This window comes from Delphinus delphis, chromosome 16, assembly GCF_949987515.2.
Source record: "Delphinus delphis chromosome 16, mDelDel1.2, whole genome shotgun sequence".
Lineage (NCBI taxonomy): Eukaryota > Metazoa > Chordata > Mammalia > Artiodactyla > Delphinidae > Delphinus > Delphinus delphis.
The window spans coordinates 16,344,942-16,369,263 of NC_082698.1; the positions used below are offsets into that span (position 1 = coordinate 16,344,942).

The 24,322-nt window shown below is 37.0% G+C and overlaps 1 protein-coding gene and 1 non-coding gene across 2 annotated transcripts in view; one reads left to right on the forward strand and one right to left on the reverse strand.

The window, feature by feature from the left end:
• The window catches only part of NHLRC2 (NHL repeat containing 2), a 62,672-nt gene that overhangs the window by 33,403 nt on the left and 4,947 nt on the right, over positions 1 to 24,322 (reverse strand). Inside the window, exons 3-4 of the mRNA XM_060034024.1 lie at positions 13,098 to 13,553; positions 10,510 to 10,631 (exon numbers count right to left, since the gene is read on the reverse strand). Coding sequence (XP_059890007.1) covers positions 10,510 to 10,631; positions 13,098 to 13,553 — 578 coding nt within the window. The remainder of the gene's footprint in view (positions 1 to 10,509; positions 10,632 to 13,097; positions 13,554 to 24,322) is intronic.
• Positions 18,471 to 18,543, forward strand: TRNAG-UCC (transfer RNA glycine (anticodon UCC)). Its single transcript has one exon. It is a non-coding gene; the product is annotated as a tRNA-Gly (tRNA).

Here is a 24,322-nt window from a genome sequence, read left to right on the forward strand (position 1 = left end):
CACAGGATTAAAAAGATGGTTCAACATCAAAAGTATCTATTAATGTAATTCATCACCTCAGAATACTAACGGCAAAAAACTATACAATTATTTCCATTAATGTAGAAAATGCATTTAATAAAATCATATAATAATTCTTAGTAACAAGGAATAAAGTTTCTTAACTTCATAAATATTTTATTTCCTAAAGCTATGGAAAATATTAAACTTGTGGAGAAAGTTTACAAGAGTTCCATTTAAGACTACGAGCATGACAAGACACCCACTATGGCTGTAATGCTTAAAAGCAATATAATGAAAGGAAATGGGAAGTATAAAAATAAGAAGGAAAGATAAAACTGTCATTTGTTCCTTCAAAAAATATAATTTACTTACATGAGAAAGAAACAGAAGTTTTTGCAGAAATGGATAAGTTGATCCTAAAATTCATATGGAATTGCAAGGGATTCAGAACAGTCAAAACAATGTTGAAAAAGAAATAAGTAGGAGGATTCATACTTTCTGATTTCACAACTTATTAAAAGTTATAGCAATCAAAACAGTGTGGTACTGGCATAAGGACAGATACATAGATCAATGGAATAGACTTGAAAGTCCAGAAATAAACCCATGCATGTATGAATAATTTTCAAAAGGTTGCCAAGACTCTTCAATGGTGAAATAATAGTCTCTTCCATAAATGGTTCTGGGATAACTGGATCCACATGTAAAAGAATGAAGTTGGACCCTTACTTCATACCATATGCAAAAATCAACTAAAAATGGATCTAAGAGCTAACTGTGAGAGCCATAACTATAAAAACCTTAGAAGAAAACATAGGAATAAATCTTCGTGACCTTGGATTTGGCAGTGGATTCTTACAAGACACAAAAAATATAAGCAATGATAGAAATAAATAAATTGGGAATCATCAAAATATAAAACTTCTGTACATCAAAAGACATGATTAAGAAAGTGAAAGGAGGAGGAGGGAGGAACCAAGATGGCGGAGTAGAAGGACGTGCTCTCACTCCCTCTTGGGAGAACACCAAAATCACAACTAGCTGCTGGACAATCATCGACAGGAAGACACTGGAACTCACCAAAATAGATACCCCACATCCAAAGACAAAGAAGAGGCCACAATGAGCTGGTAGGAGGGGCACAATCACAGTAAAATCAAATCCCATAACTGCTGGGTGGGTGACTCACAGACTGGAGAACACTTATAACACAGAAGTCCACCTACTGGAGTGAAGGTTCCGAGCCCCAAGTCAGGCTTCCCAACCTGGGCGTCCGGCAACAGGAGGAGGAATTCCTAGAGAATCAGACGTTGAAGCCTTGTGGGAATTGATTGCAGGACTTTGACAGGACTGGGGGAAACAGAGATTCCACTCTTGGAGGGCACACACAAAGTAGTGTGTGCATCGGGACCCAGGTGAAGGAGCAGTGACCCCAGGGGAAACTGAACCAGACCTACTTGCTACTGTTGGAGGGTCTCCTGCAGAGGCAGTGGGGGGTGGGGGGAGCTGTGGCTCACCGTGGGGACAGAGACGCTGGCAGTGGAGGTTCTGGGAAGTACTCCTTAGCGAGAGCCCTCCCAGAGTGTCATTAGCCCCACCAAAGAGCCCAGGTAGGCTCCAGTGTTGGGTTGCCTCAGGCAAAACAATCAACAGGTAGGGAACCCAGCCCCACCCATCAGCAGACAAGCAGATTAAAGTTTTACTGAGCTCTGCCCACCAGAGCAACAGTCAGCTCTACCCACCACCAGTCCCTCCCATCAGGAAACTTACACAAGCCTCTTAGGTAGCCTCATACACCAGAGGGCAGAGAGCAGAAGCAATAAGAACTACAATCCTGCAGCCTGTGGAACAAAAACCACATTCACAGAAAGATAGACAAGATGAAAAGGTAGAAGGCTATGTACCAGATGAAGGAACAAGATAAAACCCCCCAAAAACAACTAAATGAAGTGGAGATAGGCAACCTTCCAGAAAGAGAATTCAGAATAATGATAGTGAAGATGGTCCAGGACCTCGGAAAAAGAATGGAGGCAAAGATCGAGACGATGCAAGAAATGTTTAACAAAGACCTAGAAGAATTAAAGAACAAACAAACAGAGATGAACAATACAATAACTGAAATGAAAACTACACTAGAAGGAATCAATAGTAGAATAACTGAGGCAGAAGAACGGATAAGTGACCTGGAAGACAGAATGGTGGAATTCACTGCTGCAGAACAGAATAAAGAAAAAAGAATGAAAAGAAATGAAGACAGCCTAAGCGACCTCTGGGACAACATTAAACACAACAACATTCGCATTATAAGTGTCCCAGAAGGAGAAGAGAGAGACAAAGGACCCGAGAAAATATCTGAAGTGATTATAGTCGAAAACTTCCCTAACATGGGAAAGGAAATAGCCACCCAAGTCCAGGAAGCGCAGACAGTCCCAGGCAGGATAAACCCAAGGAGAAACATGCCGAGACACATAGTAATCAAATTAGCAAAAATTAAAACAAAGAAAGATTACTGAAAGCAGCAAGGGAAAAACGAAAAATAACATAGAAGGGAACTCCCATAAGGTTAACAGCTGATTTCTCAGCAGAAACTGTACAAGACAGAAGGGAGTGGCATGATATACTTACAGTGATGAAAGGGAAGAACCTACAACCAAGATTACCCTACCCAGCAAGGATCTCACTCAGATTCGATGGAGAAATCAAAAGCTTTACAGACAAGCAAAAGCTAAGAGAATTCAGCACCACCAAACCAGCTCTACAACAAATGCTAAAGGAACTTCTCTAAGTGGGAAACACAAGAGAAAAAAAGGATCTACAAAAACAAACCCAAAGGGCTTCCCTGGTGGCGCAGTGGTGGAGGGTCCGCCTGCCGATGCAGGGGACACGGGTTCGTGCCCCGGTCTGGGAAGATCCCACATGCCGCAGAGCGGCTGGGCCCGTGAGCCATGGCCGCTGAGCCTGCGCGTCCAGAGCCTGTGCTCCGCAACGGGAGAGGCCACAACAGTGAGAGGCCCACGTACCGCAAAAAAACAAACAAACAAAAAAAAACAAACCCAACACAATTAAGAAAATGGTCATAGGAACATACATATCGATAATTACCTTAAACGTGAATGGATTAAATGCTCCAACCAAAAGACACAGGCTTGCTGAATGGATACAAAAACAAGAACCATATATATGCTGTTTACAAGAGACCCACTTCAGACCTAGGGACACACACAGACTGAAAGTGAGAGGATGGAAAAAGATATTCCATGCAAATGGAAATCAAAAGAAAGCTGGAGTAGCTATACTCATACCACATAAAATAGACTTTAAAATAGAGAATGTTACAAGAGACAAGGAAGGACACTACATAATGATCAAGGGATCAATCCAAGAAGAAGATATAACAATTGTAAATATTTATGCACCCAACATAGGAGCACCTCAATACATAAGGCAACTGCTAACAGCTATAAAAGAGGAAATTGACAGTAACACAATAGTAGTGGGGGACTTTAACACCTCAGTTAAACCAATGGACAGATCATCCAAAATAAAAATAAATAAGGAAACAGAAGCTTTAAATGACACAATAGACCAGACAGATTTAATTAATATTTATAGGACATTCCATCCAAAACAGCAGATTACACTTTCTTCTCAAGTGCGCATGGAACATTCTCCAGGATAGATCACATCTTGGGTCACAAATCAAGCCTCAGTAAATTTAGGAAAATTGAAATCATATCAAGCACTATGAGATGAGAAATGAATTACAGGGAAAAAAACGTAAAAAACAGAAACACATGGAGGCTAAACAATACGTTACTGAACAACCAAGAGATCACTGAAGAAATCAAACAGGAAATCAAAAAATACCTAGAGACAAATGACAATGAAAACACGACAATCGAAAACCTATGGGATGCAGCAAAAGCAGTTCTAAGAGGGAAGTTTATAGCTATAAAGCCTACCTCAAGAAACAAGAAAAATCTCAAGTAAACAGTCTAACCTTACACCTAAAGGAGCTAGAGAAAGAAGAACAAACAAAACCCAAAGTTAGCAGAAGGAAAGAAGTCATAAAGATCAGAGCAAAAATAAATGAAACAGAAACAAAGAAAACAATAGCAAAGATCAATAAAACTAAAAACTGGTTCTTTGAGAAGATAAACAAAATTGATAAACCATTAGCCAGACTAATCAAGAAAAAGACGGAGAGGACTCAAAACAATAAAACTAGAAATGAAAAAGGAGAAGTTACAACAGACACCACAGAAATACAAAGCATCCTAAGAGACTACTACAAGGAACTCTATGCCAATAAAATGGACAACCTGGAAGAAATGGACAAATTCTTAGAAATACATAACCTGCCAAGACTGAATCAGGAAGAAATAGAAAATATGAACAGACCAATCACAATCAAGAAATTGAAACTGTGATTAAACATCTTCCAACAAACAGAAGCCCAGGACCAGATGGCTTCACAGGCAAATTCTGTCAAACATTTAGAGAAGAGCTAACACCTATCCTTCTCAAACTCTTCCAAAATACAGCAGAGGGAGGAACACTCCCAAACTCATTCTACGAGGCCACCATATCCCTGATACCAAAACCAGACAAGGATGTCACAAAGAAAGAAAACTACAGGCCAATATCACTGATGAACATAGATGCAAAAATCCTCAACAAAATACTAGCAAACAGAATCCAACAGCACATTAAGAGGATCATACACCATTATTAAGTGGGGTTTATTCCAGGAATGCAAGGATTCTTCAATATACGCAAATCAATCAATGTGATACACCATATTAAAAAACTGAAGGAGAAAAACCATATGGTCACCTCAATAGATGCAGAGAAAGCTTCCGACAAAATTCAACACCCATTTATGATAAAAGCCCTCTAGAAAGTAGGCATAGAGGGAACTTACCTCAACATAATAAAGGCCATATATGACAAACCCACAGCCAACATCGTCCTCAATGGTGAAAAACTGAAAGCATTTCCACTAAGATCAGGAACAAGACAAGGTTGTCTACTCTCACCACTACTATTCAACATAGTTTTGGAAGTTTTAGCCACAGCAATCAGAGAAGAAAAGGAAATAAAAGGAATCCAAATCAGAAAAGAAGAAGTAAAGCTGTCACTGTTTTCAGATGACATGAAACTATACATAGAGAATCCTAAAGACGCTACCAGAAAACTACTAGAGCTAATCAATGAATTTGGTAAAGTAGCAGGATACAAAATTAATGCACAAAAATCTCTTGCATTCCTATACACTAATGATGAAATATCTGAAACTGAAATCAAGAAAACACTCCCATTTACCACTGCAACAAAAAGAATAAATTATCTAGGAATAAACCTAGGTACCTAAGGAGACAAAAGACCTGTATGCAGAAAATTATAAGACACTGATGAAAGAAATTAAAGATGATGCAAATAGATGGAGAGATATACCATGTTCTTGGATTGGAAGAATCAACATTGTGAAAATGACTCTACTACCCAAAGCAATCTACAGATTCAATGCAATCCCTATCAACCTACCACTGGCATTTTTCACAGAACTAGAACAAAAAATCTTAAAATTTGTATGGAGACACAAAAGACCATGAATAGTCAAAGCAACCTTGAGAATGAAAAACGGAGCTGGAGGAATAAGGCTCCCTGACTTCAGACTATACTACAAAGCTACAGTAATCAAGACAGTATGGTACTGGCACAAAAATAGAAATATAGATCAATGGAACAGGATAGAAAGCCCAGAGATAAACCCACGCACATATGGTCACCTTATCTTTGACAAAGGAGGCAGGAATGTACAATGGAGAAAGGACAGCCTCTTCAATAAGTGGTGCTGGGAAAACTGGACAGGTACATGTAAAACTATGAGATTAGAACACTCCCTAACACCATACACAAAAATAAGCTCAAAATGGATTAAAGACCTAAATGTAAGGCCAGACACTATCAAACTCTTAGAGGAAAACATAGGCAGAACATTCTATGACATAAATCACAGCAAGATCCTTTTTGACCCACCTCCTAGAGAAATGGAAATAAAAACAAAAATAAACAAATGGGACCTAATGAAACTTCAAAGCTTTTGCACAGCAAAGGAAACCATAAACAAGACCAAAAGACAACCCTCAGAATGGGAGAAAACATTTGCAAATGAAACAACTGACAAAGGATTAATCTCCAAAATTTACAAGCAGCTCATGCAGCTCAATATCAAAAAAACAAACAACCCAATCCAAAAATGGGCAGAAGACCTAAATAGACATTTCTCCAAAGAAGATATACAGATTGCCAACAAACACATGAAAGAATGCTCAACATCATTAATCATTAGAGAAATGCAAATCAAAACTACAATGAGATATCATCTCACACCGGTCAGAATGGCCATCATCAAAAAATCTGGAAACAATAAATGCTGGAGAGGGTGTGGAGAAAAGGGAACCCTCTTGCACTGCTGGTGGGAATGTGAATTGGTACAGCCACTATGGAGAACAGTATGGAGGTTCCTTAAAAAACTACAAATAGAACTACCATGTGACCCAACAATCCCACTACTGGGCATATACCCTGACAAAACCATAATTCAAAAAGAGTCATGCACCAAAATGTTCACTGCAGCTCTATTTACAATAGCCAGGAGACGGAAACAACCTAAGTGTCCATCATCCGATGAATGGATAAAGAAGATGTGGCACATATATACAATGGAATATTACTCAGCCATAAAAAGAAACGAAATTGAGTTATTTGTAGTGAGGTGGATGGAACTAGAGTCTGTCATACAGAGTGAAGTAAGTCAGAAAGGGAAAGACAAATACCGTATGGTAACACATATATATATGGAATCTTAAAAAAAAAAATGTCATGAAGAACATGGGGGTAAGACAGGAATAAAGACACAGACCTACTAGAGAATGGACTTGAGGATATGGGAAGGAGGAGGGGGAGCTGTGACAAAGTGAGAGAGTGGCATGGACATATATACACTACCAAACGTAAAATAGATAGCTAGTGGGAAGCAGCCGCATAGCACAGGGAGATCAACTTGGTGCTTTGTGGCCACCTAGAGGGGTGGGATAGGGAGGGTGGGAGGGAGGGAGACGCAAGAGGGAAGAGATATGGGAACATATGTATAACTGATTCACTTTGTTATAAAGCAGAAACTAACACACCATTGTAAAGCAATTATACTCCAATAAAGATGTTAAAAAAAAGCAATTGACTTTGTATATATATAAAAAAAAGACAACTCACAGAATGTGGGCAAGTATTGAAAATCATATATCTGATAAGGAATTTGCATCTAGAATATATAAAGAACTCTTACAACTCAATAATAAAAAACACAAAAACCCAATAAAAAATTGTCAATGAATCTGAATAGACACTTCTCAAAAGATGATAAACAAATGGTCCATATACGTAGGAAAAGATGCTCAACATCATTCCTCATTAGAGAAACACATATTCCAAACCACAATGATAGGCCACTTCATATCTAGCAGAATGCCTAGAAGTTTAAAAATGGAAAATGAAAAAAAGAAAAAAAAAAAGAAAATGAAAATGATAAGTAATGGTGAAGATATGGAGAAATTGTAACCCACATATATTGCAGGTAGATATGTAAAATGATGCAACCACTGTGGTTTAGCACGTTCTCAAAAAGTTAAACACAAAATATAAAACATATGAATCAACATTTCCAGTATTTACAGACTTACCCATGAGAAATAAAAATGTATGTCCACACAAAACTTATATGTGAATTATTCATAAATAGCCAAAAATTGGAAAACACCTTAAATGCCCACCAACTGTTAAACAGATAAAATGTGGTTTATACATGCAGCAGAATGCTATCCAGCAATACAAAGGAATTAATTACTGACATGTTACATCATCAATGAACCTCAAAAACATTACACAGAATAAAAGAAGCCAGACACATAAGACCATATACTGTATGATTCTGTTTATATGAAATGTTCAAAGAGGCAAATTTACAGAGACAAAAAGTAGATTAGGGCTGGGGGTGGGAACGGGGATTAACTGTAATTGGGCATGAGGGTTCTTACTAGGAGGATGAAAATGTTCTAAAAATGATTTATGGTGATGGTTACACAACTTGTTAAATTTACTAAAAATTCCTGAATTATTTTCATGAAATGCGTGACCTTTGTACTATGTAAAATATATCACAATAAAGTTGTTATAAACACACACACACCAAAAAAAAAAAAAAACCACACACAAAATACTACATGTTTTACAAGGTCACAGATAAATAAGAAAATGTGAATCAAACATATCAGAAAGGCTGCCTATAGGAGTACTTATGTACAGGGAATGGCAGGGGAAATGGGAATGGAGATGAAGAGGAATTTACAAATTAATAAATAAGTTATTCTAACAACAGACAGGTCGGCATGGAACGATGATGTTCATGAGCTGTGAATGTAGGAGTATGATCAACCCTCTGCAAATGAGATCTTAAACAAATGTAAAATACAATAAATATTTTTATACTTTTAAAACTTTTGTTTTTTTAAAACAAAAGGAAGAAATCATAATGCTCTCATTTCCATTTTTGCAGACACTAAACTAAGTCATAAAAATGACCTCGAGTAACCTGTATTTGTTATCATGATTATGCTACTTAAAAAGTATTTGAAATGCAGTCAATACTCCAAAACCCACTAAGTCCTAAAGCAAGAGAAATAACATAAAATCAAAAAAGGACAAGTACTCCCTGTATGTTGTGGGCTACATATATTACTACTTCAATATCCTGTTAGATATCTATGACACTATGATGAATTTTAGAAGCATAGAACCCTCAAAAGATAATGATAAGGAAATATTGACCTCTAAGGAGTTAGTAACATAAAAGCACTCTTCCCAGAGTATACAACATTAAGCTATTAGTCCTATGAAAAGTTCTGCCTAAAAAGGGCTCCTTGGTCAAATAAGTTTAGAAATACCACACACATATCCCCCCACTAGTGTATTCACAATATATTAGCATATTAAAATATATTAGCAAGACTTTCAAAAAATAAGTCTGCTTTAAGGGCTTCCCTGATGGCGCAGTGGTTGAGAGTCCGCCTGCCGACGCAGGGGACGCGGGTCTGTGCCCCAGTCTGGGAAGATCCCACATGCCGCAGAGCGGCTAGGCCTGTGAGCCATGGCCGCTGAGCCTGTGCATCCGGAGCCTGTGCTCCACAACGGGAGAGGCCACAACAGTGAGAGGCCCACGTACCGCAAAAAAAAAAAAAAAAAAAAAAAAAAGTCTGATTTATAAATCCACAAAATCCTTTTCTCATGTAACATCTTTTCATATTAAGAGGAATTCACGCTTTAGAAAATGCTTCATTCAACAGATGTTATTTGCTTATAAATTAATTCAACAAATATCTAATAAACACCTACTGTGGGCCAGGCACTGTTTTAGGTGCTTAGGATTTCAGTAGTAAAGAAAACAAATGTCATGCCCTCATGGAGATTTACATTACAGTGGTTATTATTAAATGTTCTACATATGTTTTTTCCTATTATATATATATTAGTTGATAATTTTTATAATATAAATGGGCAAAAATATCAAGAGAGAGAAATAGCGAGAAAAGCAAGGAAGTACCTAAATGTACTTAGGTACAATATATAGTACATATATGTTCAGACAGAATGGGTTAGATGAACTTACTTATTTTCCAAACAGAAATAACAACTTAAAGACCAACAGATTACAGTCAGAATACTCATCAATAAGAAATGTTTAAAATAACTAGGTAATACTATGCAGTCATAGTCATATGACTAACATGGAAAAAAAAAGTTAAAAAAAGAATGTAGGAATTATGTATGTACATTATGATTCCATTTGTTTAAAGAAGCAGATTCTCTAGAGACAGTCCTTTCAATATAAAATTATTCGTACATGAGTAGAAAATTTCTGAAGACACAAATTTTAACAATGGTTGGTTACCCCTGGAGAGCCTGAATAGATGACTAGGAGACCTTTTTTACCTTTACATATTAATTCATTTTTTTAAAAACAAGATCATATATTACTTTTATAATGAGATAAAATAAATTTTAAGACTAATTGACAGATAAGTATTCCCAGACAAAGCATAAGAGCTGAAGGGATGCAGGAGTGGTATGTTTTTTTTCTTTCTAAGTTTGAGAAAATTTAACTGAAAAAGGACAAAGCATCTCTTTATAAATAGTAGTTAGGAAAATACCTCAAAATGAGGAGCTTTTGGGTGATTAGGCACATGACTTTAAAATAAAGGATTAAGAAAACGATTTGATGTGTTTTGTCTAAGAATAAAGTCAAAGCAAGTAACCTCTGAACAAAGCTGAATGAGCATGATCTGAAGTATTTAAGCAACACCCTCTCACTTCAAATATTTATGTAGCAAGTAAATATAAGTTTTTCTGATTAGAAGGATTAAAACTTTATTTAAAATGGAAAATTACCTTTCTTATAAGGTGGTTTTCTGTATCTGCCACATATATGATATTATCCATTATGGCTACACCTTGTGGTGAGTTAAAAGTTGACTCTGAAAACATTCCATCTTTTCTTCCAGGGTTGGGTCCTACAAGACAAGATAGCTGTAAGACAAAATTTTTCCACTTAAAGTTATCTCAAATTAACACCGAAAAAATAAAATTTGTATTTAAAGCTGGGATTTTAATATAAATAACTTGATACTTCTACCTAAAAACTAAACTGTATCCCAAGATACCTATTTTTCTCAAGAGTAAGTTTTGCTAATGACAGGACTTACTAGATAATGGTTACTAGTACACTTTAGTAGTAGATATCAGAAGAAATTACTTTAAAAAGCATCTGAATTACCTATTATCTAGACTAGAAAGAATTAAAAAATAACTTAAATCTTTTACAATCTAGAGGAATGATTTTTAACAATTTTGGAAGATAAACTCCTTTGATTACAACTGAAAATTACGAACCCTTTCCTTACAAAAATACACATGCCCATAAAATGTCACAGGAATTTCAAGGGGTTCCTAAATCATGAGGATCATTCAAGCATTTCTTAATAGCCCATGAATCCCAAGTTAACAGACTTCGTTTAAACCCTAGCTCTTCCTAGCTGATGATCTGGGCAAGTTCTGTGTGTCTCAGTTTCTCTTTTGTAAAATGGAATTAATAATATACCTAACTCATAGCACTGTGAGGACTAAATAAATTAATACAGGTAAAGTGCTTAGAATAATGCCAGGCATATTTTTGTTTGCTATTATTACTATTATTAATAATACTATTTATTACTGTTGGTGATGAGAGTTCCCTGGGGAAAAAAAAGGGAGAGTACTGTGATCACTTCAGATTGGAAAATACTGTATACTATAACCTCCTCTCATATATTCATGAGATACATTAGGCAGAGTAAAAGATCTGAGTACAGTGACACCACCACCACCAAAAATCTTTTAAAGCACATCTGACCAGCATTTCCTGAGTGTATCTAACCACGGAATTCTTTTTTAAAAATTGTAGAATAACTATAAATTTATCACAAGATAACAATATTCCTAGAAACATATTTGGAAAAGGTAGCTTGCTGCCGGTTCCTCTGTTTAACAAAGGAGAATATCCATCTAAACTAGAAAATTTTAGAAATCTATTAAAAACTTTTAACCATTTAAGTGTAATTTGCTATAACAGATGCTTTTTGAGTAACAACTGTCATAACTTCCTGTTATTAACCAAAATACCAAGTTGCCCAAGCAAAATAAACAATATAGAACACACACATACTCTAACAGAAACAACAAATAAGAAACAAATGAATTCAAGAGCTAAGGGAATGATACCTTGGCATACTAAGAATAGCCTCACAGGACTTAGGAAACAATTAGTTTATTTTCTAGTTTATTTATTAGTTTATTTGCATCAGGAATGTTGAGATCCCTACTTTATGTACTTACACTGCACGTGTGACCAAAGTAGGATTGCAAAGAGATGAATTACTTTTCTCTTTGACTAATTATGTTGTCAGATGTCAGTTCAGCCTGGTGAGCAGGATTAATAATGTACTTAACAGATTTTATTAATTATATAAGATGTCAATAAGAGCCCTTTTTAGATCAAGACCAGGGAGATATGAAAGAAAATGATCTATGCCTATATGATACTTTTATTTCGCTACAACCAAATGGAATGGATTCAGAAGTATGCTTAAGTTCTTATGGAAGGAGAGAAAAGTATAATAATATACAAATCCTAGGTTATTTCATAATCTAAGACTCAACTTCCTAGGGTATTGCTGTGGTCTTAAAAAACATATGGCTAGGGACTTCCCTGGTGGCGCAGTGGTTAAGAATCCGCCTGCCAATGCAGGGGACACGGGTTCGAGCCCTGGTCCGGGAAGCTCCCACATGCCGGAGAGCAACTAAGCCCGTGTGCCACAACTACTGAACCAGCACACTAGAGCCCGCAAGCCACAACTACTCAGCCCGCGTGCCACAACTACTGAAGCCTGCTTGCCTAGAGCCCGTGCTCTGCAACAAGAGAAGCCACCACAATGAGAAGCCTGTGCACTGCAACAAACAGTAGCCCCCACTCGCTGCAACTAGAGGAAGCCCGCACGCAGCAACAAAGACCCAACGCAGCCATAAACAAATAAATAAATATATATATATATGGCTATATTTTGATGGAAAGTGAAATACTTCCATTTAAAATGCCTGAAATCTAAAATGTATATGATACTTTCATAAGATACAATACTGTGGCAGTTTTTTGAAAAAACAAGATGGGACATATGAATATACTTGAAAATTACACAAAAGATTTCCTCCTTTTGATCTTAATGGAGTTTTTTTTGGGTAGTTTTGTTTGTTTTTGAAGGAGTGAGAAGAGATTAATTCAGACACAATTAACAAAATAATTTCTGATGAAGTTAAAATCAGTGTATATTGCCCTTCTACAATTAGTTCTTATTTATAAATTTCAATTTTAATGCATTTCCTTGAACTAGTTTTTTACATGTATAATGTAAAATACATTATATAACATAATTAGCAAACTTTACCTCCAATGCTGTACTGAATTTGTCCACTCCTCCAGACGACCAAAATTCTATGATGTCCAGTGTCTGCTATTACCAATCTATTAGAAACATGGTCTACTGTTACTTTGCCAGGAAACAGCAATGGTGAAGGTGGCAAAGAATCTTTATAGAGTTTTATTCCAATTTTATTATCTCTGATCTGTCCCCTGTCTTTGTAATATTTTAAAGCTATTGAAGTATATAAAAATAATTTCTCTCTATGTCCTTCTCCAATCAAAGAAAACAACATGTTTCCACGGGGTCCAAGTATGATCAGAGTTGGCCAGCAGGAAACTTCTAGTTCTTGCCAAAGGCTGGCATCTGCATCATTAACCACAGGGTGGGTGATGTTGTATCGAAGAATAGCACTCTTAACGTTATCCAGGACTTTTTCATTTGGAAACTTAGCCGAGTGAACACCAACAATCAGAAGACCATCTAAACGGGAAAAGTTATACGTTGAACATTATGAAGTATTAAAGTTTGAATATCACCATCCACATATTAGGTTTTGGGTCATATATAAATATAAACAGTCAGAGATTAAAAAAGAGGAAACATAGAACTAAATTAGTATCTTCAACTGCGTTTACACTCATGAATAAAAAATTAACATTTAAATCTAAATTCAAACACATATGATCAAAACCATGCAGCTATTTTAAGTTTAAAACCCTGTGTCCTTTATCTAGATAAAGCTTTAAAATAATATTCTCTATTTTCTTAGAAGATGTTGAAATTTTATAACTTTTTTCCACCTCTTTTAATCCCCTTTGAAATTCACAGTGACTATGATTGCTTTTTGTTGGTATTTATTATCACATTATCCTCTTAAATTTTTCTGACCTAACTCTATTATAGATTAACATAATGAATATAAGCAAGATGTTTCCATAAGGTCTTTATTTAAAATTCCTATTGTATAGTTCTTAAAACAAACCTTGTTGTAGACAGCAGACCTGCTGAAAACTAAAAACAACATATTTCTTCTATCTAATCAATACAGTATATCAAGAAAATAATATAGAAAAAAAAAGTATGAAGTGTTAGGCTGGATTCAGAGAAAAACTCAGCATTGATTACCAAGTAACATGTTACCTCGGGCATGTTACTTAATCTCTCTGTGCATCAGTTTTCTTATTTGTAAAATGGGAAAATAACAGGAATTGCCTCATAGGTCAGTTTTGAAGATTTAAAAAGATAAATCTGTATAAGACATTTAGCATAGTACCTAGTTTACTGTAAAACTTCAACAAATGCTCATTATTATTATTTTTTAAAGTTATAAGTACAAAGATAACCAATAAAAGAGAAATACAACACTTCCTACATATCAAAAGAAATAAGTAAAATAGCAAAAAAGCACATCATGTTGAGAAACAGCAAATAAAACCTAATACACAAAATAACACAATAACTATACATAACACTACTTATAAATAAATGTGAATGGATTTAACTCACCTACTAAAATGATTTGGATCAGAAAAGCTAAAAATAAAGATATGCACAAAGATACGTGGGCAAGTGAAAGCGACAGGAACATAAGGGTGTGATCCTGGTAGGTAGGATCTACCCAACAAGGTAGATTTCAAGCCCCAAAGCATTAAACAGGGCAAAGGAAGAAACGTTTTAATGTGAAAAGCATTCACAACAAAGATAAAACAATTAGGAATATCCATGTACCAAGCAATAAATGAAGCAACTTATTTCTATTTTAAAAGTTTTCTTAAAAAAAAAAAAGTTTTCTATTTTTGTTCCAGTGGTTACTTTCTATTAATACTTTTTAATCATATTATAAAAGTATTAATCCCCATTTTTTATAACCTTTTGCTATCTGACCTATCATTTTTAAATGGCATCCTTTACCACTTATTACCTATACAATAATCAATAGTCTTCTGTTTCCCCTCTCTCCTTTTTCTTTCCATCTTTCTTTAGTTGCATTCTTTCTAATTTTGTCAGAATATATGATTTTATATTATTCTTCTACTCTTGGGTGATGGATTTATAGATTTAGCTAAGTTGGAATTGTTTTCCAGTATTCTATTCCCTGCCTAGCTCTGGGTTATCCTGGACCACAAGATATTATGTGAGAGAACTGGAAGGTGTTAAGGGCAGCAGCAGCCATATCCTCTCTTGTTGGAAGACTAGTGCAGGGCACCAGGTGCTACTGCAGTTTACACACTCTGTAGCTCATCTACTGGCTCACCTCAGTGGTTGTGGGGTAGCAGCTGGGCCCCGGCAGCTGCACCAGCTCCTGCCAGATCTCCTCCCTCAGCTCTTGCAACTCTTGGGCCAGGCAAGTTTTTAGCTCCTGATGAGGGGAACAAACTTATTTTTCTGGTCACCTCATTATTTAAATTGGAAGCTTACATAGGTTCCAGTTCATCCTTACGGGTTCCAGTTCATGCGTGCAGGTTGTAGTTTACCCTTGATCTCCCCTACTTCTTATCCATCTTTCCTTTCCAACTGCCTGAACTTCTGACTTCAAATTGAGGCATCAGACACAGAAGCAACAGCTATATACATGTAGACTAGTTAACCAGCTCCCACAATTACATAAAGTCAAGTGCTGTTAACAAATCCTTATTACTTCTCCTTACTCCTAGTGGTCCTTCTCCCCTGATCAAACTCTGCCTGATTCACCAAAACGCCTCATCCTCGTTGGTCACAGCTCTACAAATACATGTATGAAGTCTTCATTCATCCGTCCGGAGTTTCCTTAGTCATACCTGGTTAGAATCTCCCTCAAGTAGATTCACCAGAAAGGGCACATGGGCACAGTATTCTCTGAGTTCTTGGACATTCAGAACCGTCTTTCTAGGACTTCCCTGGTGGTACAATGGTTAAGAATCTGCCTGCCAATGCAGGCGACACGGGTTCGAGCCGTGGTCCACGAGGATCCCACATGCCACAAAGCAACTAAGCCCGTGCACCACAACTACTGAGCCTGCGCTCTACAGCCCGCAAGCCACAACTACTGAGCCCATGTGCCACAACTACTGAAGCCTGAGTGCCTACAGCCCGTGCTCCGCAACAAGAGAAGCCACCGCTCGCGCCAACTAGAGAAAGCCTGCTCGCAGCAACGAAGACCCGACGCAGCCAAAAAATACAAAATAAATTTATTAAAACAAATTAAAAAAAACTTTCTATAACCTTGATTGATTCTTGAAAGGCAGCTGCTTAGATATAAAATCCTTGGTTTGTACCTCTTTAAGATTCTTAGAAACGTTGCTTCACTGTTACCTTGCTTTGTATGTTATTTGTGAAAAGTCTGTCCAGTCTAATTTACATGTCTTTCAAAGTCATCTTTTCCTAGAGGCCCTAAGGACTTTTTTTTTAAACATCTTTAAAGTGTAATAGTTTTACTAGGATACTTCTTAGGCTGTTCTGGGTATTTTCCCTGGTATCTAGTAGGCCCTTTCAATATGTAGATTTAAGGTTCCTTTTATTTCTGGAATGTCTTCTTGGATTCTAATTTTAGATATTAGTTCTGGTCAGTTGTTTTGATTTTCTTCTCCAGTCTCCAAAGTAGTCTTATGTTGGACCTCTTCTCCTAGTCTTCCAATTCAATCATTTCCTCTCTAACCCTTTTTACTACTTCTTTTTTTTTTAAGCTCGTTTTCAGTCTCTAAGTCTGTTTTTATATCCCTGCTTTAGCTCAATGCCCCTTATAACATTTTTACATGAATTTATTACCCCTTGGACACCCTGTAATTTAGTCTTCATCTCTAATATTATTCGGACTTTTTTCTTCTATTTCTTTTCTGGTTCAATCAACACTCATTTCTTCTTTTGTTTTGCGGGGGTGGGGGGGCGCGTCCATTTCTGTTTTTAGTTTTTAAATTTCTGATTCAAGCTTTTTCATTATTCCTAAATACTTTTAGAGAATATGTCATTCAGTATGGAGGACTGTGTTATAGTTTCTGTCAACTTTTTGATTAAGTGAGAATTTTCAACAGCATTTCAACTTTGAATCACATTTTCAGCTTTTTACAGTTTTATATGGATGTGATCTGCTTTTTAATAATCCTAATCAGTTTTTGGACAGAGCTCCTAGTTTGAGAGTGCCCTCTTCTGACAGTCCCCCTTTTCTGTGCAGTCTCTTTTCAGAGAGCGCCGTTGGAAGAAGGAGTTGATGTGTATATTCTTTTGTTTCTGCAGCATCCTTAACTCTTCCCTCTTATCTTCTTCGTTCCCTTCAGTAGACTATCTCCAAGGGAAACTACACACACCTCTACATATCTGATTCTCTTCCAGAAGCGATGCTTCTCTGAGGCTTCTGTTCCCAGTCCCACACTCTTTCAAGAGCTAGTACTATGTTCTAGTATATCCAAACCTGTGTTCAGTATTTTGCACTTAGTGTTGGAGTTTCTCTTTCTGCAGGTAAGGGGATTACTCTTTTTGTGCTTTGCCTAAGTCCTCTGAACCACTTTCTTTTTTTCATGGAGTCTTTTAAGCCTCCCCCATTTCTGTTCTCAGCACCTGCTGGCTAGTAGCAGCAGGATCTTTAATGGAAGTAAGTTCATTTCACAACTTACAGGTAATTTGAAGGCCATGATATTCTCTGTCTCCTAGTATTGCTGAAGGTAGGATCAAGTGTGGTTCTATTTACTCTCCCTGTTGTTTTTATGTTTAGGGAGCGGGCGAAAGGGACATGGGGAGATTCAAAATTAGGTAGCCACCATTCTCCTCCAAACCCAGAAGTAGCAGAGATAGATTTTTGTTTTTAACATCAGGTTTACTGAGATATAATTTAAAGTAATTTTGTACTTTGATAATTTGTTAATTGAGTAAATAAATATAAGTGAGTCCTAAAACCAGCCTCTAACTTAATGGAGAAGAACTAGAAGTTTTCCAGTAAGATAAGGAACAAGGCAGAGATGTCCACTGCTTCCACTACTATTTAACAATGAGTAGGAAGGGTGATAGTAGACAACAAAATCAGACAAGAGAAATCAGTTATAGGCGTAAGAACTGGAAATTTTCTTTGCAGATAATATGATAGTATGTTAGGGAAACTCCACAGAAGCAATTACAAAACTAACCCAAATAATAAAAGATTCAGGAAGTTGTGGAATATAAAATTAACACACAGAAATCAATAGACTTTATATACCTACATAATACCCAGTTTTGGAGGATATAATGGTAAACAAAACCCCATTTACAATAAATAGCCATAAACATGAAAAGACTTGTTCAACTCCACTCTAAAATGCAATTTAAAACTACACCGAGATACCATTTCTCATATACTAAACCAGTAAAAATATGTCAACACATTTTACTGGAGCGGCAACGGGGGAAGAGACACCATACACTGTTAGTAAGAATGCAAACTGAGGGAATTCCCTGGCAGTCCAGTGGTTAGGACTCTGCACTTCCACTGCAGGGGGCCCAGGTTTGATCCCTGGTCAGGGAACTAAGATCCCGAAAGCTGTGTGGTGTGGCCGAAAAAAAAAAAAAAAGAATGCAAACTGGTACAGTCCTCCTGGTACGGAACATGGCAACATCTAACAAAATTGTATATACATTTTACTTTGACCCAGCAATCCCACTTCTAGGAATTTACCCTTAAGATATACTACCAGCAGTACAAAAATGTATCTGCAAGATTATTCACTGTTAGTTTAATATTATAAACAAAGTAAGGGCCAAAACACAGGATAGGAGAGTGGCTGAATAAATTATGGTACACACAAAGTACTATGCAGCTACTAAAACTAACCAGGAAGTTCTTTATAAACTGATATGGAGTGACTACCAGGAAAAATGTCACATGATAGAAGTGAAGTGCACAAAAATGTCAATAGTATGTCAGTTTTTATGTTAAAAAAAGAAGAAATTTTAAAAAAGAAAAAGAATGGGACGGAAAGAATGAGAACGTAGGAATAGGCAGAAGAAATGGGTGGATGAATCTATACTTTCTGCATAGTTCTGACTTTCAGACCATGTTATAATTTTGCATACTCGAAAACAAAATCAACAGAAATGGAGAAAGGGGGCCTAAAAGTACAAACAGAAACAAATGAATCTAGCTACATTTCAAATGAATAACATAACCTCACGGGGGGTGAGAGGGACTAGTTTAAGTAATTTTTAAAATAGTTGAGAGGGACTGGAAGCAAAGACACCTCAACAGCAACAAACACGTCTAGTGCCCGGATCTTGGTTTCTCAAAACCATTCCCAATGTTCAATACTAAAAGGAATGAGAGCTCCTTGGAGAAGAGGCTGACTCAGAGATGGGGCTGGGAAAGCAGAAGATGAACCCGGAAATATTTTGTTGTGACAAGTAAAGAAGCGCTCAGAGAATGATAAGGACATGTCAGAAGGACACAGGTGATAGCTTGAAGGGGATCCCATTAGTCAAATACAGAAAATTTGAAAATCACAACAAATGATTGATGATTTATAATAACAAATTTAAAAAGAAACCATGAGTTGAGTCCAAATATATTTTATATATATAATATATATACACAATATATACCTTATTACTTCAAAAAATGTATTTTTTTCCTTTGGTCAATATATCCCAACACTTCTTTGAAAAAGTGATGACTGAGGTGAGATCTAAATGATGAGAAGATGTTAACTATGTGAAGAGAGCAACAGAGGAGATTTCAGGGAGAGAAAACAACACATTGAAAAGTGGGGCAAGACAGAGATTGAAGAAGGTAAGTGACTAAACACAGAGAACAAAGGGGAGCATGGGACAAAACAAGAATAAACATACAGATAGGGTCAGTCTCGTAAGTCATAATAAGGATTGAGATCTTTTTCTTAAAAGCAATGGAAGTCAGATGGAGAATGAAGTGCAAGTCTCAAAGATACTTCAAACTAAACTCACGAACTTCCCCTCCAAACGTCCTTTCTACAGCGTTTCCTGTCACCAAATGGCACCACCGTCTTGCCAATTACACAAGCCAGAAACCTACCTAGGATATCTCTGTGATAACCAACCAGCCCTCTCTCATCACCCATAGTTAATCCATGACTGAGTCCTATTGATCTTAACAGCTATAACGGGCTAAGCTATTATCATATCTCACAGGGAGCACGACAGCCTTGTCATCAATCCATTTCTTGTCCACTAATTAGTTGCCCACCCAGGAGATGAACTGATCTTTAAAAAACACAAATCTGATCACATCACCCTCTGGCAGAAAATCCTTCCTAGGCTTTCCCAATGGAAAACCACATGCAAAAATCACATCTCACCTCTCCAGCATCTTTTTCCACTCTTCTTCCCCTCCCTCAGGGTACTGTAGCGACCAGGACTTTCTTAGTTCGTCCAGAATATCATTATTCCTCTTGCTTTAAAGCCTTGACACATAGTGTCTCTCTGCCTGGAACCTTCTCACCTAGTAAAGTCATTCCTGTCTTTTAGATCTCAGCTCAATTTTTACTCTTAAAAAAGCTTTCTTTAATGCTTCCAGATTAGAGTAAACCTCAATATTTGTTTTCATAGCAGTCTGTAATTTTCTTCTTTTTTTTTTTTTTGTCGGTACGCGGACCTCTCACTGCTGCGGCCTCTCCCGTTGCGGAGCACAGGCTCCAGACGCGCAGGCTCAGCAGCCATGGCTCACAGGCCCAGGCGCTCCACGGCATGTGGGATCTTCCCGGACCGGGGCACGAACCCGTGTCCTCTGCATCGGCAGGCAGACTCTCAACCACTGCGCCACCAGGGAAGCCCTGTAATTTTCCTTCTTAGCACTAATCAGAAATTATAAAAATATTTGTGTGGTTATTTGATTGTAAGTTTTCCCCTTGTTACACTGTAATTCCTATTAATTATTTAGGGATCATACACTATTTTATTATTTACCAGCATAGTGTCTCATACATAATAGGAAATGAATGGACAGGACATAAATACTGAAGAAACATATTTGTACAATATATAAACCACATCGTATTGTCTAAATAGAATATCTATATTGATCTACATACAAGGACAACTGCCAAATAGCTATGCATCTCATTTTTTCAGTGTCAACAACCTTAAAGTGTACAGAAATTTTTCTTAAAATATTTTGCTTGTTCTATTAATCATACAGAATAAAAAACAGGATGTAAAAGATTCTTCCCTTCATGGATCTTTTGCCAACACATGGATCAAAACTACTACATTTAAAATAAAACATGGAAAGAAGAAAAGGAAGAAAGAGAGTCGAGAGGGAGAGGAAAAAGAAAGGGAAAGAGAAAAGGTAAAACCAAATAAAAAGAATAGCTGCTTCTAAAATATTAGTAATAAAATAACCTTTTAAAATCATTGAAGAAACTTCAGGGAATTCCCTGGCAGTCCAGGGGTTAGGACTCCGTGATTCCACTGCAGGGGGCATGGGTTCGATCCCTGGTCAGGGAACTAACTACAAAGGTCTTATTTTTCAGAAACGAATAGACATATAAATACAATTATGCATAGTAATATATAACATTTAAATATAGTATATAGCAAACAGTACAGTTTAATCACAGGCAGTATAATAACTTAGTTCAATGCAAAAACTAAAAATATTTAAGGAGTTTTAGATGTTACAAAACCTGTAAATTGAGGCATTTTGAGATCTAAAAGACGAGCATGACTTTACTAGGCAAGAAAAGATGAAGGCAGGTCACAGAGGCTAGAATACCCCGAGGGGAGGGAAGGGAAGAAGGATGTGGAGAGATGGAAACATGAAGTAAAAAAATCGGGGGCTTCCCTGGTGGCGCAGTGGTTGAGAGTCCGCCTGCCGATGCAGGGGACGCGGGTTCGTGCCCCGGTCCGGGAGGATCCCACATGCCGCGGAGCGGCTGGGCCTGTGAGCCATGGCCGCTAGGCCTGCGCGTCCGGAGCCTGTGATCCGCAACGGGAGAGGCCACAACAGTGAGAGGCCCGCGTACCGCAAAAAAATAAATAAATAAATAAATAAATCAAAAATCACCCAAACACTACATTAAAGCAGAGATGAGAAACATATGTGAATCTTTTTTAAATTTCAAAAACTGACATTTCCCTGTGTCTACATTAAACACTGAAAGTTTGCCATAAATCAGCCAATATTTTCATCATACTTTATTTAAGAACAAAGAATAATCAGTATATGGGGTGCTGCAGAAAGGAAGTGTGAAGTGTGTACAGAAAAGAGTTAACATAGCAGGCCCCACTACTATTCTTTCAAAGACCTGCTTACAGGGCTGGTCCTTGCCTGTATTTCGGAAGCGTTCCCATCATTCCCAGAACTGATGAGAGTAGCTCACAAGGCCTAAAGTGCTGGGTGCTGTCTCTAGTGAGCTTCCCTGGTTGGCAACATCCAAACTCGCTGTAACAACTCTTTGCTGGGGGAATTAAGCACCTCCTACGCGACTCCACCCAGAGAGGACTCGGCTGGCTCCTGGCCTCCCCTGGATTCAGCCCCAGGCGTTTTTTCCCTTGGCTGATTCTGCTTTGTGTCCTTTTGTTGTAATAAATTATAGCCATGAGTACAGCTACATGCTGAATCCTGTGAGTCCTCCTAAAGAATTATTGACCTGGGGGTGGTTTTGGGAACTCTGACACAGAGTAAAACTGTATATTGACTCATTAAAAGGTTTAGTTTCCCTATAAATTAGAAATACATTCTTCTAATTTTTAATAAAGTGAAAAACAGCATATACCACATAACGAGAATACCAGCGTTTACTCAGCAGTGTTATGGCATTTAGGTTTTTAAAGTCTGATTTAATTATATATTAACATTCACCTAGCAAACACATTTTAAAATATGCCAACTTTTCCTACTAGATGTTTTCTTATAAAACAAGTCCTTTTCAGGGCTTCCCTGGTGGCGCAGTGGTTGAGAGTCTGCCTGCCGATGCAGGGGACACGGGTTCGTGCCCCGGTCCGGGAAGATCCCACATGCTGTGGAGCGGCTGGGCCCGTGAGCCATGGCCGCTGAGCCTGCGAGTCCGGAGCCTGTGCTCCGCAACGGGAGAGGCCACAACAGTGAGAGGCCCGCGTACCGCAAAAAACAAAAACAAAAACAAGTGCTTTTCCTTAGATGATAGCCATTGTGCTAAATTTGGGTATTATATATCATTAATGTATCCAGCATAAACAGGTAAAAGAAATTAGAAACCCTCAAGGAGAAACCAGAACCATTCATTACTATTAAGTATCTTTTTACTTTTGCTTTAGATCTTTGGCATTTATAATTTCTTTTACACTATTGTGAAAGTGATACTGGTCACCATTACAAACCAGACTTTAAAAGCTGTTTACAGAGGAAGGAGACTGAGTATTAAAGCAGGCTTCTTTCAGAGTGTTTTTGAATTAAAATGCACTTCCTCACGCAGCTGAGCATTTCCAGATTACTGATAAAATGAACTGAATATTTCATGGAATAGAAACAGGCTGCTTAATGTCTCTTCAAGAACATAAATAGGATTGCTGAAGATAAATTCAGAAACATCAGATAGTAATGAAATAAGACACAGCATCATGATAAATTAGGAGATTGGAATTAACACATACATACTACTATACATAAAATAGATAACTAACAAGGAACTACTGTATAGCACAGGGAACTCTACTCAATATTCTGTAATAACCTATATGAGAAAAGAATCTGAAAAAGAATGGATATATACATATATATAACTCATTCACTTTGCTGTACACCTGAAACTAACACAACATTGTAAATCAACTATACTCCAATAAAAATTAAAAAAAAAAAGACAGCAACAAGAAAGCAAATTTAGTGACAGCCTACTGAACTTTCATATGATAATCTCTAGGTATGCCTGCTTTTGTGAATATGAACTGAACTTATCTTCTAAGCAATACAAAAATCTTTTATTTCTAAGTTACCAGCATTTTCATACAGCAGCATAATGAAGTAATGTTTCTTTGAAATTACAATGTTGAAACCACTTACAAAGTATTTTACTTTTCAGAAGTGTATTTATATATAAAAATAGTTATTATTTTTTGTCACAATGTGTTATAAAAGTATTTTCAGTAAACTGGTAAAGAGATTGTTAAGGATCCATTCTAAGAAGCCACTGAATTTGCTTCAGGTATGGGGTTAACCAATTAAGTTAAACAGTCCATTAGGGGTGATCTTAAGTAGGAAATGGTTAACTTTGGGATTTTTAACCCAGTCTGTAAGTGCCATTCTGAAACACAAATCGTACTGTCATCCTCCTCTTAAACAAGTAAATCAAAAACAA